This window comes from Oncorhynchus keta, chromosome 11, assembly GCF_023373465.1.
Source record: "Oncorhynchus keta strain PuntledgeMale-10-30-2019 chromosome 11, Oket_V2, whole genome shotgun sequence".
In the NCBI taxonomy this organism is placed as follows: domain Eukaryota; kingdom Metazoa; phylum Chordata; class Actinopteri; order Salmoniformes; family Salmonidae; genus Oncorhynchus; species Oncorhynchus keta.
Window position 1 is genome coordinate 30,415,329 of NC_068431.1, and position 18,947 is coordinate 30,434,275.

The 18,947-nt window shown below is 44.3% G+C and overlaps 1 protein-coding gene across 2 annotated transcripts in view; it reads right to left on the bottom strand.

Annotated features, from left to right (window-relative positions):
* Nucleotides 1-18,947, bottom strand: part of LOC118390057 (rho GTPase-activating protein 7-like) — an 80,874-nt gene that overhangs the window by 18,009 nt on the left and 43,918 nt on the right. Inside the window, exon 1 of one of the 2 annotated variants that reach the window (XM_035780219.1) lies at nt 8,606-8,797. The exons of the other annotated variant lie outside the window; for it this stretch is intronic. Within the exon in view, the coding sequence (XP_035636112.1) occupies nt 8,606-8,618 (13 nt within the window). The 5' untranslated portion in view covers nt 8,619-8,797. Of the gene's footprint in view, nt 1-8,605; nt 8,798-18,947 lie in introns of those variants that run through there. 2 annotated transcript variants of the gene reach the window in all.

Here is an 18,947-nt window from a genome sequence, read left to right on the forward strand (position 1 = left end):
CTAATTGCTCCTAATTGGCTAACGGTGGTGTATGCGTGTCAGACACAGAAAAGGCAGGTAAGCATTCGTCAGTCCCTTCTGCCCCACACAGCCTTTCATGTCCCCTCTGTTCAGGTTCCACCCATCTGCTAACTCCCACCATTAACACAGCATCTGCTAACTCCCACCATTAACACAGCATCTGCTAACTCCCACCATTAACACAGCATCTGCTAACTCCCACCATTAACACAGCATCTGCTAACTCCCACCATTAACACAGCATCTGCTAACTCCCACCATTAACACAGCATCTGCTAACTCCCACCATTAACACAGCATCTGCTAACTCCCACCATTAACACAGCATCTGCTAACTCCCACCATTAACACAGCATCTGCTAACTCCCACCATTAACACAGCATCTGCTAACTCCCACCATTAACACAGCATCCACTAACACAGCATCTGCTAACTCCCACCATTAACACAGCATCTGCTAACTCCCACCATTAACACAGCATCTGCTAACTCCCACCATTAACACAGCATCTGCTAACTCCCACCATTAACACAGCATCTGCTAACTCCCACTATTAACACAGCATCTGCTAACTCCCACCATTAACACAGCATCTGCTAACTCCCACCATTAACACAGCATCTGCTAACTCCCACCATTAACTGCTACACCATTAACACAGCATCTGCTAACTCCCACCATTAACATAGCATCTGCTAACTCCCACCATTAACATAGCATCTGCTAACTCCCACCATTAACATAGCATCTGCTAACTCCCACCATTAACATAGCATCTGCTAACTCCCACCATTAACACAGCATCTGCTAACTCCCACCATTAACACAGCATCTGCTAACTCCCACCATTAACACAGCATCTGCTAACTCCCACCATTAACATAGCATCTGCTAACTCCCACCATTAACACAGCATCTGCTAACTCCCACTATTAACACAGCATCTGCTTACTCCCACCATTAACACAGCATCCACTAACACAGCATCTGCTAACTCCCACCATTAACACAGCATCTGCTAACTCCCACCATTAACACAGCATCTGCTAACACAGCATCTGCTAACTCCCACCATTAACACAGCATCTGCTAACACATTATCAGCTTACTCCCAACATTAACACAGCATCTGCTAACACAGCATCTGCTAACTCCCAACATTAACACAGCATCTGCTAACATAGCATCTGCTAACTCCCACCATTAACACAGCATCTGCTAACACATTATCAGCTAACTCCCACCATTAACACAGCATTGTCAGCGACAGATGAAGGAAAGAAGCACACTCTTTCTTTGAATTTGCTGGTAATTCCATGAAACCCAGAGAGGGAATGAGAAAATTAAAGGGAACAAAAGAGAGAACGATAAAGAGAGTGATAAAATGAAAAGAAAGAACAAGAGAGTTCTTGGAATAAGGTGTCTTTTTCCCAGGCCGTGGGGGTCAGGCGAAGACAGCTGGAGGTTGAGCTACACAGAGCAGATGGCTGAGATATGTAAACAGGGGGAAAATTAACTGCGAACATCAGTCATCACAAGACCCCTCTGACGCAGGGAATAAGAACTTTACTGGTCGGACTAGGGTTCATCATATCAACAGCTAGGACAGATCACTAACTGTTAGTGTTGGAGGATGATGACTTCTGTTCCTGTCTCAGTGCGGGGTTGGATGGGGACGAGGTGGGGTGGGGTGACTTCTGTTCCTGTCTCAGTGTGGGGTTGGATGGGGACGAGGTGGGGTGGGGTGACTTCTGTTCCTGTCTCAGTGTGGGGTTGGATGGGGACGAGGTGGGGTGGGGTGACTTCTGTTCCTGTCTCAGTGTGGGGTTGGATGGGGACGAGGTGGGGTGGGGTGACTTCTGTTCCTGTCTCAGTGTGGGGTTGGATGGGGACGTGGTGGGGTGGGGTGACTTCTGTTCCTGTCTCAGTGCGGGGTTGGTTGGGGATGAGGTGGGGTGGGGTGGGGTGACTTCTGTTCCTGTCTCAGTGTGGGGTTGGATGGGGACGAGGTGGGGTGGGGTGGGGTGACTTCTGTTCCTGTCTCAGTGTGGGGTTGGTTGGGGATGAGGTGGGGTGGGGTGACTTCTGTTCCTGTCTCAGTGTGGGGTTGGATGGGGACGAGGTGGGGTGGGGTGACTTCTGTTCCTGTCTCAGTGTGGGGTTGGATGGGGACGAGGTGGGGTGGGGTGACTTCTGTTCCTGTCTCAGTGCGGGGTTGGTTGGGGACGAGGTGGGGTGGGGTGACTTCTGTTCCTGTCTCAGTGTGGGGTTGGATGGGGACGAGGTGGGGTGGGGAGACTTCTGTTCCTGTCTCAGTGTGGGGTTGGATGGGGACGAGGTGGGGTGGGGTGACTTCTGTTCCTGTCTCAGTGTGGGGTTGGATGGGGACGAGGTGGGGTGGGGTGACTTCTGTTCCTGTCTCAGTGCGGGGTTGGTTGGGGACGAGGTGGGGTGGGGTGACTTCTGTTCCTGTCTCAGTGTGGGGTTGGATGGGGACGAGGTGGGGTGGGGTGACTTCTGTTCCTGTCTCAGTGCGGGGTTGGTTGGGGATGAGGTGGGGTGGGGTGACTTCTGTTCCTGTCTCAGTGTGGGGTTGGATGGGGACGAGGTGGGGTGACTTCTGTTCCTGTCTCAGTGTGGGGTTGGATGGGGACGAGGTGGGGTGGGGTGACTTCTGTTCCTGTCTCAGTGTGGGGTTGGATGGGGACGAGGTGGGGTGGGGTGACTTCTGTTCCTGTCTCAGTGTGGGGTTGGATGGGGACGAGGTGGGGTGGGATGACTTCTGTTCCTGTCTCAGTGTGGGGTTGGATGGGGACGAGGTGGGGTGGGATGACTTCTGTTCCTGTCTCAGTGTGGGGTTGGATGGGGACGAGGTGGGGTGGGATGACTTCTGTTCCTGTCTCAGTGTGGGGTATGATGGGGACGAGGTGGGGTGGCATGACTTCTGTTCCTGTCTCAGTGTGGGGTTGGATGGGGACGAGTTGGGGTGGGATGACTTCTGTTCCTGTCTCAGTGTGGGGTTGGATGGGGATGAGGTGGGGTGGGGTGACTTTTGCGAGAGGATCAGCTGTACCTGCTGAAGTGTCACATAGTTTAAAATAACTGTGACTGAGGCTCTAAATCCAGGGGTATCTGAATGTGCCTGTCAGGCAGGTCAAATTAAGCCTATGGTGCCAGACACAGAAAAGGCAGGTAAGCATACGGTGCCTTGCGAAAGTATTTGGCCCCCTTGAACTTTGCGACCTTTTGCCACATTTCAGGCTTCAAACATAAAGATGTAAAACTGTATTTTTTTGTGAAGAATCAACAACAAGTGGGACACAATCATGAAGTGGAACGACATTTCAAACTTTTTTAACAAATCAAAAACTGAAAAATTGGGCGTGCAAAATTATTCAGCCCCTTTACTTTCAGTGCAGCAAACTCTCTCCAGAGGTTCAGTGAGGATCTCTGAATGATCCAAATGTTGACCTAAATGACTAATGATGATAAATAAAATCCACCTGTGTGTAATCAAGTCTCCGTATAAATGCACCTGCACTGTGATAGTCTCAGAGGTCCGTTAAAAGCGCAGAGAGCATCATGAAGAACAAGGAACACACCAGGCAGGTCCGAGATACTGTTGTGAAGAAGTTTAAAGCCCGATTTGGATACAAAAAGATTTCCCAAGCTTTAAACATCCCAAGGAGCACTGTGCAAGCGATAATATTGAAATGGAAGGAGTGTCAGACCACTGCAAATCTACCAAGACCTGGCCGTCCCTCTAAACTTTCAGCTCATTCAAGGATAAGACTGATCAGAGATGCAGCCAAGAGGCCCATGATCACTCTGGATGAACTGCAGCTGAGGTGGGAGACTCTGTCCATAGGACAACAATCAGTCGTATATTGCACAAATCTGGCCTTTATGGAAGAGTGGCAAGAAGAAAGCCATTTCTTAAAGATATCCATAAAAAGTGTTGTTTAAAGTTTGCCACAAGCCACCTGGGAGACACACCAAACATGTGGAAGAAGGTGCTCTGGTCAGATGAAACCAAAATTGAACTTTTTGGCAACAATGCAAAACGTTATGTTTGGCGTAAAAGCAACACAGCTCATCACCCTGAGCACACTATCCCCACTGTCAAACATGGTGGTGGCAGCATCATGGTTTGGGCCTGCTTTCCTTCAGCAGGGACAGGGAAGATGGTTAAAATTGATGGGAAGATGGATGGAGCCAAATACAGGACCATTCTGGAAGAAAACCTGATGGAGTCTGCAAAAGACCTGAGACTGGGACGGAGATTTGTCTTCCAACAAGACAATGATCCAAAACATAAAGCAAAATCTACAATGGAATGGTACAAAAATAAACATATCCAGGTGTTAGAATGGCCAAGTCAAAGTCCAGACCTGAATCCAATCGAGAATTTGTGGAAAGAACTGAAAACTGCGGTTCACAAATGCTCTCCATCCAACCTCACTGAGCTCGAGCTGTTTTGCAAGGAGGAATGGGAAAAAATGTCAGTCTCTCGGTGTGCAAAACTGATAGAGACATACCCCAAGGGATTTACAGCTGTAATCGCAGCAAAAGGTGGCGATACAAAGTATTAACTTAAGGGGGCTGAATAATTTTGCACGCCCAATTTTTCAGTTTTTGATTTGTTAAAAAAGTTTGAAATATCCAATAAATGTCATTCCACTTCATGATTGTGTCCCACTTGTTGTTGATTCTTCACAAAAAAATACAGTTTTATATCTTTATGTTTGAAGCCTGAAATGTGGCAAACGGTCGCAAAGTTCAAGGGGGCCGAATACTTTCGCAAGGCACTGTATGTTGTTACCTCCCTATTCATAACATCCTGCACTGAAATGTAACTACACTGTTAGCTACCCACACAAGCGGTCAGAATGACATCACAGGGCTGAAAAAGGCCTAAAACAGTTTGGCCAAAAAGTTAAATTATGGCCAGAAATAGTGTTTTTGGTGTACGGGATTTTACCAATGACCTTCACAGCGCCTACTGCAATTCATGCACTCATCACTGTTCCACCACTGTATGCGCTGTGCATGACTGTTATACAATCATGGATATATCAGACTTCCAATTTTAATAAGGCCAAGCAGAGAAAGGCTCTTCCTTTTCCAAATACCTCAGGCCGCGTTGGAGGAAGTTGTGCTTTTGGGCTCTGGGTTCTGATAAGAGATGTATGCCCTCGATTAGACCGCTCCCTCCCTCGCAGTGCCAGTAAGTCGGAGGAGCATGTTTCAGCGGTCTTAGAGGACCGGGATAATGGTGCTACATTGTGTGTGTGTGTGTGTGTGTGTGTGTGTGTGTGTGTGTGTGTGTGTGTGTGTGTGTGTGTGTGTGTGTGTGTGTGTGATGTGTGCAGGTCGCAACGACAGCAGTATAGTGATTAAGGGGTCTTCACCTCAGGCCAGCCTTGACTCAGCCTTCAAGCTGCCTCCCAGAGTGGCATCCCAGCACACACTCAACACACACTACACACAGTCACTCAATGCCTGGAGTCACCTTATAAAGTGCTACTACTGTGTGGTCCTCCAGGCCTAGAGGCCTAACTGTACTTCTCCAGAATCCCAACGCCTCTATGAATTGATAGACACAAGAAAAGCATCTCGAAGCCATTGTGTGATATGAGAACATCTCTGCTCTGACAGCTTACATGGTTCTGATCTTCAATGTCCCTCCAGAGATCTTAGACTTAGATTCGACAGTCTCAGTGGAATGCAAATACAGCAGTCCTCTGCTTTTAACTGGGATGGCAAGTGTCAAGTGAGGTGTAGAAGCGTTTTGAAAACCTCAAATGTCTCTGAACTTGAGTTGAGAACTGTAACTTTGAGTGCTAGGGATGTGGCCTGGTTAGATGTTTAACCATGTCAGAGATGAATGTACAGTATGTATATGTTCTGACATATGACCAACCTTTGACCTTTGAATGTAAACCGGAAGCTTGTTTGCTGAAGAGCCCATAAGTCATGGAACAGATAGAAAAGAACAAAACTAATCAGAATGGACAGAACGCTGGCTGTTTGACGTAAATTCTCAGAACCTTTGTCGACAGTTCTAACCAGCAACGTAAATTCTCTTTTTAATTCTCTATTGTTGTTATGACACAACCAGCGGTCTGGTCTCAGAGAAAGTAGTATAATAATGTAAGCCCTCCAGGATGTTTGATAGGTTACGTTATCCAAATCGTATGATATTGTACAACTGGGTAAGATGTATGATACTATACGTTCTCTAATTCGTGTGATATTGTACAACCCTCTCTGTAAATTCGATGCACTTTTAGAGTATATTATTCCAAACAATGTCTTAAAATGAACTAAATCAAAAAGGGTATTCATATAAATATTTTTAATGTTTCATAAATGAATATAAAAATGTGTATTTCAGAATCCAGACATATTCCATATTTTAGAGCACACTCACTATAAGGAGTATAATGACATCAATATGAGTCTTACAGGAGACATGTATAGGTCTAAAAAGGGCCTACAATTGCCTCCAAAATGGTTTGTGATATAAATGTAAAAAGCATGTCAAACACCCTTCCTCCCAATGAAGTTTCTGTGTGAGAATTGCCCATAGATGCTCGATGAATCACAAATTCACTTAGCAGTTATATCCACCCGTTGATCATTCCCATCATATTTGGGTCCAGTTAGCTCTCCCATGTACTGTATGACACAAACTGACACTCAGTCAGAAAATCAGAGTTCATATGGAAAAAGTAACAATGATTGTCACACAATAACTAATCCCACTTAACATTTTGAGTGAGCAAAGTGTCTAGTGTCAAGTTAGTCACACAGCTCCACAGTGCTGCCTAATCATTCCATCCACACCAGCCCTTGCTAGGCATAGCTCGTTGCATTACTCCCCTGCCAAAGTTGGTATAATTGTTCCTGCGCTCGCCTGTGCTATGTTGCTTCTGGTTGCTAACAACAGTCCGTGTGATCCACTCATGCCAATGGAAAGAGAGTCAGAGGGATTTTCACTGCTAAAGTTAGAGAATTGTAACTACTCAGAATACAGAAAATATAATTAGTGGGAAAAAAGTATTCTAAGAAATACTAGACACAAATGAACAGGTAAATCTCAACTGAACCTTTCCAGAGGACCATCTGCAAATGAGCCAATCTTATGTCTGAGTCTGCCTTCCATCACTATGAATCATGTTGACTGGGTGGAAATACTTGGCATCTAATTGTCAAGTAGAACTATGCAAATGACAAGAAGCCAAATCTTAAATGGTGAAATACAACAGTTAGTTGATTTAGAGACCAAATACTCTAATCCAATGTAATGACTGAATGTCTGGTTCCTGTGAAAAGCAAACACCATGGGGAAAAACAGAGGTGCTCAGCCTTTAATCTCTGATTTCAAAGCAGCTGGTTTACTATCATTTCTCCTAGTTCATCAAATGTATTAACTACAAATTGTACGCTAGATAATGTGATACAACCAAATATTTGTTGGTGTCCATTACTGGGCGTTACAGGGAAGCCACATACAAACCACCGCCGTAGATGTTTTAACTAACCTGTTCTTGGTAATACTTACTTTTTCACTGAATCGAGAATGAAGAATCTTAGAAATGTAATTTTTCAGTTGCAGGTGGGTCTATAATAACCATTGAAAATTCAGGAAGATATTAAATCCATGTTTTGGTAACACTGTGTGATGCTCTGTCATCTACTTCTTCTACACATGGCCATGGCCGCGTTGCATAGAAACAACTAGTTCCTGCTAAAATGCTGGGAAATGCTAGATGTGCGGCAGCTAAGAGGGCGAGGATCCTCCTGGGGCGGTGTTTGTAGAACTACCTGCAACTGACATTTCTATACTACGAAGAAAGTATTGCCAAGAACAGGTTAGTTGAATAATCTATGGCGGCGGTGTGTGTGGTGCTTTCCTGTAACGCTCAGTAACGGACATCAACAAATCTTTGGTTGTATCACATTATCTAGCGTACAATTTGTATCTACTAATTTTGAAGCCTGAACCCATTTAGACCTTAGTGCTAGGAATATGTATGCAGCAAGCAACAAATCCATTATATTTCATACTCTAACATTATAACTGACATTAATTTCAACAATTTATAGACACCTGCATGAAGAATACAATAAAACACTCTCCCACGTAACATTCAAAACTTCAGGCCAGAAATAAATATTATATTTGTACTCTGTAGGTCTACATTCTTAAGATGTTATTTGAATATTTTATGTTGACCTTCTTTATAGTACACATTTTCTCAATTTTATAGTAAACAGAAACATACGTTTTGAATCTATGCCAAAACAGTCAACATTGTTCATTTAAATAAGTATATTTTAAAAGCCTGTTGCAAAATGATATAGGCTTCCATATGTATTAGACAAGAGACGGATGCTCGTGTGGTGGTACCTAACGCCTCATATCATCTGAACTCCTCACCTCATCTTGAGCATCAGCCATGAACGTCACAGCTAGTGGCTCTCTGAATATGTTAAACATCTGCATTGATATTTGTCACTGTCCTAGAATTTGTTATACTATTACTGAAGTAAACACAATAAAAGTTGTTACTTACTTGTAATCAACATGGTGCTGTAATGTTGTCATATATTTAACTATTTTAAAGAATGAGGAAACTACTCACTCAAAAAATAAATACAAATTATACAAATTAAATCTTAAACCAATATTGAAGACAAGTCCAGTTCTCTTGGTCATTTAGGGCATCATAGTGAAATCAGTAAAGCGTTTCCACTTTCCAGCCGCCTTTCCCTCCCCTGCCTGGACCATACCAACTGCACTTAACGCTCACCCGAGGGGGAAGGTTTCAAAATGATATTATGGATGACCAAGGCTGTTGACTTTGAAAGCATGCCATGGTATTCCTAATTTATTTAACACACTGTGACAACTAGTAGAAATGTAACATCTGATATAAAACATTCATTTTAAATAAGCTAAAGTATCCCCTCCCCCCCTTAAGAGAGTGTGGTTGATCCCATGATGTTGCCTTGTGACCCTGGTTTTAATCTCTATGGAGTGACTAGACAGACATTTCCAAACCTCAGACTCCGGTCATGAGGGGATATTTTCCCTGTATAGTCAGACTTGATAGTTAAAATTAGACGTAGCAGACATTAATCAGCCCATCAAGGTAAACAATGAAAAACTCTAAGACAAGAACAGGGTGAATTTCCCTCCCCACAGGCTACATATGGGCATGTATTTTTATGTAATACTGAACAATGTGTGTTTTATGCTATTCCCTCCAATATCCAGATGCCACATTTCCTACACATTAATGTCCTCACTTTCCTTGACAAAATGATTAATATTGACACTATCTTTTCTGATCCTACTACAAAAACAATCAACCCATTTTTGTCATTAGAGCTCACTCAGGCACACATTCAGACATTTGACAATAAATGTACCTTGAAAGTCAAATTATTCCCTTACGGTATCTATCTCTAAAACACCAACAAACACCATGTGGTCCGACCCTCTCCTGAAGCCCCTATCACATCATCTTGTAAAAGGCAGCCATTGTTTCAAAGCAGCAATGGACAATGAAAACTCTAATGATGACCCTTAAAGCACCATGGATGATGACAGAAACCTGCGGTGCTAATAGTTCTCCACTCCAAGGCTTCATCAGGATTCATTCCTAGGTAAGTCATTAGTGGTAATAGGTTCCATTTACAGTGTAGGTGTTTGATTAGGATCTTTTCAATGTGAAAACCCTTGGAGAGGTCCACCGCTTCGCTGCATTAATTCACAGTTGAACGAAAGATGGAAAGAAATGTAAACAGCTATTGACGTTCACACGAGCGAAGATACAGGACTCATGGTCCCCTTAGCAACCTTCCTGGAGCGCTTAGCTTTATAATAAAACCTGGGTCCTGAGGCTGCTGCAGCACCCCCTGAAGAATCGGAATGAATAAAAAATGATTCACAAATGTGGTGCACTGGGCCTTTACTAGTCCTGTATTAGTGGACCGATATAGCCTTCGGAAACCCCCCCCACCCCCAACTATCTTAAAGCGGCTCTGTGTCATAGTCTATCACAATGCAGACTTAAGTTTAGTTTTTTTTCCCTCCAGAACTTCTGATTCGTGTCTATGTAATAAAGGGTAACACTTTACTTGACACCCAGCGTCCTAAAACGTTATGACACCCAGCGTCCTAAAACGTTATGACACCTAGCGTCCTAAGACGTTATGACACCCAGCGTCCTAAAACGTTATGACACCCAGCGTCCTAAAACGTTATGACACCCAGCGTCCTAAAACGTTATGACACCCAGCGTCCTAAGACGTTATGACACCTAGCGTCCTAAAACGTTATGACACCTAGCGTCCTAAGACGTTATGACACCCAGCGTCCTAAGACGTTATGACACCCAGCGTCCTAAAACGTTATGACACCTAGCGTCCTAAAACGTTATGACACCTAGCGTCCTAAGACGTTATGACACCCAGCGTCCTAAAACGTTATGACACCCAGCGTCCTAAAACGTTATGACACCTAGCGTCCTAAAACGTTATGACACCCAGCGTCCTAAAACGTTATGACACCCAGCGTCCTAAAACGTTATGACACCTAGCGTCCTAAGATGTTATGACACCCAGCGTCCTAAAACGTTATGACACCCAGCGTCCTAAAACGTTATGACACCTAGCGTCCTAAGACGTTATGACACCCAGCGTCCTAAAACGTTATGACACCCAGCGTCCTAAAACGTTATGACACCTAGCGTCCTAAGACGTTATGACACCCAGCGTCCTAAGACGTTATGACACCCAGCGTCCTAAGACGTTATGACACCCAGCGTCCTAAAACGTTATGACACCCAGCGTCCTAAAACGTTATGACACCCAGCGTCCTAAAACGTTATGACACCTAGCGTCCTAAGACGTTATGACACCCAGCGTCCTAAGACGTTATGACACCCAGCGTCCTAAGACGATATGACACCCAGCGTCCTAAAACGTTATGACACCCAGCGTCCTAAAACGTTATGACACCTAGCGTCCTAAGACGTTATGACACCCAGCGTCCTAAAACGTTATGACACCCAGCGTCCTAAAACGTTATGACACCTAGCGTCCTAAGACGTTATGACACCCAGCGTCCTAAAACGTTATGACACCCAGCGTCCTAAAACGTTATGACACCTAGCGTCCTAAGATGTTATGACACCCAGCGTCCTAAAACGTTATGACACCCAGCGTCCTAAAAACGTTATGACACCTAGCGTCCTAAGACGTTATGACACCCAGCGTCCTAAAACGTTATGACACCCAGCGTCCTAAAACGTTATGACACCTAGCGTCCTAAGACGTTATGACACCCAGCGTCCTAAGACGTTATGACACCCAGCGTCCTAAGACGTTATGACACCCAGCGTCCTAAAACGTTATGACACCCAGCGTCCTAAAACGTTATGACACCCAGCGTCCTAAAACGTTATGACACCTAGCGTCCTAAGACGTTATGACACCCAGCGTCCTAAGACGTTATGACACCCAGCGTCCTAAGACGATATGACACCCAGCGTCCTAAAACGTTATGACACCCAGCGTCCTAAAACGTTATGACACCTAGCGTCCTAAGACGTTATGACACCCAGCGTCCTAAAACGTTATGACACCCAGCGTCCTAAAACTTTATGACACCCAGCGTCCTAAAACGTTATGACACCCAGCGTCCTAAAACGTTATGACACCTAGCTACCTAAAACGTTATGACACCTAGCGTACTAAGACGTTATGACACCCAGCGTCCTAAGACGTTATGACACCCAGCGTCCTAAAACGTTATGACACCCAGCGTCCTAAAACGTTATGACACCTAGCGTCCTAAGACGTTATGACACCCAGCGTCCTAAAACGTTATGACACCCAGCGTCCTAAAACGTTATGACACCTAGCGTCCTAAGACGTTATGACACCCAGCGTCCTAAAACGTTATGACACCCAGCGTCCTAAAACGTTATGACACCCAGCGTCCTAAGACGTTATGACACCCAGCGTCCTAAAACGTTATGACACCTAGCGTCCTAAAACGTTATGACACCTAGCGTCCTAAGACGTTATGACACCCAGCGTCCTAAAACGTTATGACACCCAGCGTCCTAAAACGTTATGACACCTAGCGTCCTAAAACGTTATGACACCCAGCGTCCTAAGACGTTATGACACCCAGCGTCCTAAAACGTTATGACACCCAGCGTCCTAAAACGTTATGACACCCAGCGTCCTAAAACGTTATGACACCCAGCGTCCTAAAACGTTATGACACCTAGCGTCCTAAGACGTTATGACACCCAGCGTCCTAAGACGTTATGACACCCAGCGTCCTAAGACGTTATGACACCCAGCGTCCTAAAACGTTATGACACCCAGCGTCCTAAAACGTTATGACACCCAGCGTCCTAAAACGTTATGACACCCAGCGTCCTAAGACGTTATGACACCCAGCGTCCTAAAACGTTATGACACCTAGCGTCCTAAGACGTCATGACACCCAGCGTCCTAAGACGTTATGACACCCAGCGTCCTAAGACGTTATGACACCCAGCGTCCTAAAACGTTATGACACCCAGCGTCCTAAGACGTTATGACACCCAGCGTCCTAAAACGTTATGACACCCAGCGTCCTAAGACGTTATGACACCCAGCGTCCTAAAACGTTATGACACCCAGCGTCCTAAGACGTTATGACACCCAGCGTCCTAAGACGTTATGACACCCAGCGTCCTAAGACGTTATGACACCCAGCGTCCTAAGACGTTATGACACCCAGCGTCCTAAGACGTTATGACACCCAGCGCCCTAAGACGTTATGACACCCAGCGTCCTAAGACGTTATGACACCCAGCGTCCTAAGACGTTATGACACCCAGCGTCCTAAGACGTTATGACACCCAGCGTCCTAAGACGTTATGACACCCAGCGTCCTAAGACGTTATGACACCCAGCGTCCTAAGACGTTATGACACCCAGCGTCCTAAGACGTTATGACACCCAGCGTCCTAAAACGTTATGACACCCAGCGTCCTAAGACGTTGTGACACCCAGCGTCCTAAGACGTTGTGACACCCAGCGTCCTAAGACGTTGTGACACCCAGCGTCGTAAGACGTTCAACAGCTATGTCATAACAGCTGACATACCATGTCAATCTGTTACAAAATGGTCATAACACTGTCATGAGACATATTTACACCTGTTGTGACATATATTGTGTTATTTTAGGGCTGGTTATGATGTCTACATAAACCCACCACACAAGGCAGAACATTCCATTACACCATAGCCTACCTGTCAACAGTATGTTTACGTTGTGTAACATTTTTATATAACATTGACCATATTAAATTATCACTGTAATTGCACCCACATTTATGTCAGACATGCACCTTCCCCAGTGATCTGTTGCTGATTTCAGGAGCAGAACAAGAACACTCTTTTGACTGATGACTGACATAAGGCCATGTACGTGATAAGTCTATCTGGCTTATATGATTATGAAGTTCATAATGCTTCTTGACAATGTCATCAAGTATATTATTTTTAGCCCAAGTAAAGTGACAGGATGGTCATAGACCTTCTTGACAGTGTCATAAAGTGTATTTTCTTAGTCCAAGTAAAGTGACACAGGATGGTCATAATGACAGTGTCATAAAGTATATGTTAAATATGTTACTTAAAATATGATGAAAAATTACATTAAAAAACAAAGGATTTAAGAGACAAACTTTCAAATGAAACTAAACTTCTCGGCAGGGAAAGAACACATTTGAATAGATGTGGGTTTTGACACGCCTATGTAAGATTTCATAACCAGCCATAAAATAACACAATATATGTCACAACAGGTGAAACTAAGTTACATCAGCTGTTATGACCTATGACATGATTATGACAGTGTCATGAAGTGTTATGACCAGGTTATGACAAGTTACATCAGCTGTTATGACCTATGACATGATTATGACAGTGTCATGAAGTGTTATGACCAGGTTATGACAAGTTACATCAGCTGTTATGACCTATGACATGATTATGACAGTGTCATGAAGTGTTATGACACTGGGTGTCAAGTGAAGTGTTACCTAATAAAGTAATTGCATGGAAGTACCATTCATAATACATGGTTGAGGTCTGCACTGCAGCCCTTCTCCCATCACATAGTCTGCTTTCATTCTATACCTAATACACCATATTAAACATATTTGCTACTCTTGAATAGTTTGAGTTCTGTAGATGTGTTGAAGCTTGCTGTTATGTAAAAGATATTATGACATCTGGGCTTTCTTCCTGAGGACCACAACTCCTACATACTGAAGTGATAGGGATTAACAAGGATGAAAGGATTGCTGCTGCTGATATTAAAGTCTCTCTCTCTCTCCCATCAAATCAAACATAACCATGACGACAGTCTGATCTTACTGAAGTCAAGTAGCACCTTGACAACGCAGATCTTTTTCTAAATGCACTGTGTACAGTCAGCTTGCCTTACAATAAATGCACATCACAGAGAAATTGGCATATTGAGACATGGAACCAGTCTGGAACTAAAGAAACCACATTGAATACAACGACAAAGAAGATCATTCCACATCTTCTCACTTTACAATATGAGCTTGGACAATATTATCTTTCTCCAAGCCATCATTCCTAGAAATGACGTAATCAGCATTAGAATCTTTGGGTTGATGAAATTATGTTACTCCAACAGCTGTGGCAGACCGGCCAGTAGCCATCCGCTCTGTTCTATTGTCTGGTTTTTATTACAGCTCCAAAGTATTTACAATGACTGTGATTATGGCTAATAGCCCAGCCTCTGTATTGGAAACTGTTAGATCCATCCATGAGACTGCTCTAAAGCAACACTAGTGACATGTAGGTAGGTTTAATACAAAGCGACATACAGTACGTCCTAGTGTCGTCTGTGAGAAGGACAAAAGGACGTGCGTGTGTGTGGTTACTGCATGTGAAAGTTAAAGGACAAGTTACCCTGTCCTCTTTTGTGTGCTAGGCCATAAAACCGAGAGGCTCACATAGGCCTGACCTCTGCGCTTGGCAACTGCTGATCTGTTTTCCCCTGGTCACTGTTTTCTAAGATTACACAAGAACACACTTCCTTTTCCCAAGCAAGTTCAGGAGGGCGTCAGAATAGGAAGAATTCAGCCCCGCTCCCAGGGGAGTGTGTGTATGTGTGTGGTTATGAGAGTGTTTACTCTCATGAGCTTTGTCTTTTATTTGTGTTTACTGTGTGCACTTTTGATTGATGTGTGTTGATTTGTGTGTGTGTGTGTGTGTGTGTGAGTCTGCGTGTGTGTATTTCTGTCTGTAATCTGAGTTGAGCCTCTGATCTTAAGGCTGGTATTTCCGATGCTGCAGGAAGTGCTCTCTCTGTCTGTAGGACTGTGTCCCCTTCCACTCACCACCATCTCCACTGACTGTACTGCAGCTCCAGTGGTGGCCAGGTCCATATTTCTCCATCTAGCCTCTGTGAACAAAACAACCTGTCCTGAACACACTGGGAGCCTCTGTACTGGAACCAGCAAGCACGGAGCACACTCACTGACACACTCACTGACAACCCCTCCTTGCTAAAAAATGACTTCTAACTTTAACAGAAATATTTTATCAAAAGGTTAGAAAATAATACTACAATATTTTTGCCTCTTTGTATACCCTTTAGGGACAGGGGTGGCGGTGTGGAATGAAGCCTGTGAAAATAATTAATGCATTTGACATGGAAACTGGAAATTGCATAGATGACCTCTATAAAGGTAATACCAAACTCATGAAAGGCCCTGGTCTACCCTGCATTGCCCTGCCAGTGTCTGAATGTTATTGTATAATAGTGGTGAGTTTTCAGGGCCTGTTTGTCTCTGGCTGTACTAAATATAATTGCCATAGAGCTCAGAGCTTTGGCTACAGTAGGCCAGACTCTGTCACAGGCTAAGCAACAGGGCCAGCCCCCGAAATGAGCCTCCGACGAGCTACAGAATCAATTAAGTGGGGACATAATTAGAGCTGTGCTTTATTAGTACTTAAGAATGATCTGCAGCGCAGAGTAATGGAGCATCCATGTACAGTTCATTTGGAAGGAATCTTTATCAGGACACTGTAGAGCCTATGGCTGCTATGTTGTCTGACTACAGATCTGTGTTTAGTTGTCTTTGCATAACTCGGCCATTGAACATAATTAAATAGAACAGTTCAGCGAACACGGTTGAGTTGGTCTATGTCTATCTATTTCATATTTGTTATATCTGTCAAATGTTTATATTGCATGATGTTGATCTTGACTATTGGATTTGGTGGTGTCTTATGCAATTATGTTGAAATGTTATTGCTTTATTTAGAGTTACGTTCTGGTCCTGTTCTGAGGAGATCCCGTACAGTAATATTTAAAACAGAGGACATGTCAGAAAGATTTTCCTGTAATAGAAAACCCAACATTGTTTATTTAAGTTGATTGCCCTGAGGGAAGGACCCCCCACCCCCAATCTCCTCCATCTTAAACACAGGCTGAAACAAATATGGGGGGTGGGGGGGGATGTACATTCCATGGTTGGGTAAAAAATGATCAACAGACTAGCAATGTAACCCACTTAACTTTGATGTTAAGGTATTCACACATGTGTGTGTTTAGCATGTGTACTTGTTTAGGTAACGTATATGAAGTGTGCACTTCTTACATGACGTGTGTAAATGTTGACATACATTATGAAGTGTGTACAGCACTTACTGATGTAGTGGAAAGCCAGGGCATCATGCAGGCTAAAGGTCACAACATTCCCGAGTGGGGTTCCGGAGCCTTCCCATCAGAATATCCCAGTCCCACGCCATCCCACATTCTGTCTCCAAGCCACCGACCTAAAATAGCATCTCTGATCCGTCCAGCTTGTTGTCCATCCATCCAGGAAATGTTCAAGCTGTGATGTACATTGGCCAGTTCTCTCTGATATTGGCCAGTTCTCTCTGATCCCCTTGCCTTCCTCTGTGTTTCACATGGGTTTAGCTAAAGCCATCACATGGAATTACGCTCCATTGACATGGTCTTTAGTGTCTAAATCCAGAGCTCTGACATTTATTCAAATGGAGTTTGTCTATATTCACTGACTGTACCACGAAACTAGATATTCAAGCAGCTGCTTGTTGTCGCTGATGACTCCAATTTGAACCCTAACTTCGGTTTGAACCCTAAAACAGTAAAGTTGGCTATACACAGTAAAGCATGTGCTAAAGTATGTCAACAAATAAAAATGTAGTATTGCTTTACCTAGGTAAAGGAGCGAAGGAATGCTGGATTATAATATCATTTTGACACGTCTATGGCGTTGAATGTCCAATAGAAATCAGTCTCAAAGTGCTTTCTTAATTACAGCTGGAGAAGCCCATTCAATCATGCAGGTGTGGGGATTGTTGCGCCCGCCAAGGTCAGTGTTCATCTGCTTTGCTTGGGTAAAGAAAGACGTCCCCAAGATGTCTGGCAGAGGCCCAGAGATTACCCATTCAACTCAGAGACAGGAGGGAGCCTGTCCGATTTAGGCAATGCCTGGACTGAATACGTGTGTGTGGGTGTGGCTGTGGGAATGTGTGTGTGTGTGTGTTTGACTGTACACAATAAAAAGAAAGGAGTGTTTGCCTCTCCTCTTCCCCATACGATGTCAGCTGTTCTGCACACACAGCTATGAGCCAGAGCATATTGTTTAATTATCCCCCTAGCCCACTACATACGGGATAGATGGGTCTACACATCTGCAACCACATTATTATTATTATATTATGTGTACACCTGCAGAAGAAATAGGACACACACACACACACACACACACACACACACACACACACACACACACACACACACACACACACACACACACACACACACACACACACACACACACACACACACACACAGATACAGCAATGCTTAACATACTCAAATGCACATAAGCGTGTGTGTGGTGTGTGTGTGTGTGTGTGTGTGTGTGTGTGTGTGTGTGTGTGTGTGTGTGCGTGTGCGTGTGCGTGAGCGTGAGTGTGAGTGAGTGAGTGAGTGTGCGCACTGTGCCTCTAGTCACTGTCCCTGTCCCTCTGCCTTCATTTGCTTTTCAATGAGGATTACAGAAGCGGTGCTCCTCTCTGGTTGGGAACACCACGCTGCAGTCTGGCCAGCCAGCGGCTGGTGACAGGGAGAGAGAGACACACACACAGGCAGGCACACACACAATCAGGTCATTATGATCAGTCAGTTGATGACTTGCGCCAGACACTGATACTTCCAGTATGAGATGAGTGAAATAATGCTTGTAATAGGGGCAGTGAAATAACAATAATGACATAAGAGGGAGAGTAAATGTTATGTCTGGAAGTCCCACAGTGAGTTGCTCCACAGGAATGCAGGGAAACAGACCAGTCTTCAAAGTCCTGCTATCAGCCACAACAGCACCCAAAACACCCGAAGACACATAAGAAACGATTAGATGAGCGCATGCACTGTCTCACCTCGGGGGTTTTCCTGTGTTGACAACAAGGGCTCTTAAACTATCTGGAACTAGTTACATGCACTCTGCTCTAATGGTAATAGTCATTGGCTCATAGTCTTAGAACCAGGTCACTGGATAGGCCAGTAAATGACATGTCCTGCCAGAGGAAGTGGAGAGAGAGAGAGAAGGAAAAAAGGAAAAGAGAGAAAGATGGAGAGAGGGAAGTGAAAGAGCGAGAGAGTGTGAACGAGAGCAAGGGAGAGACTTAGTGAGAGAGCTACAGAGCAAGGAGAGAGATGGAGGGAGGAAGAGTCAACCCCCTAATTGTCCTTATAAGCGACCTTCACCGCATCTGATCCCTCTCCCCTCAAATGAAGTAAAATTCTAAGCTAACTCAACACCCTA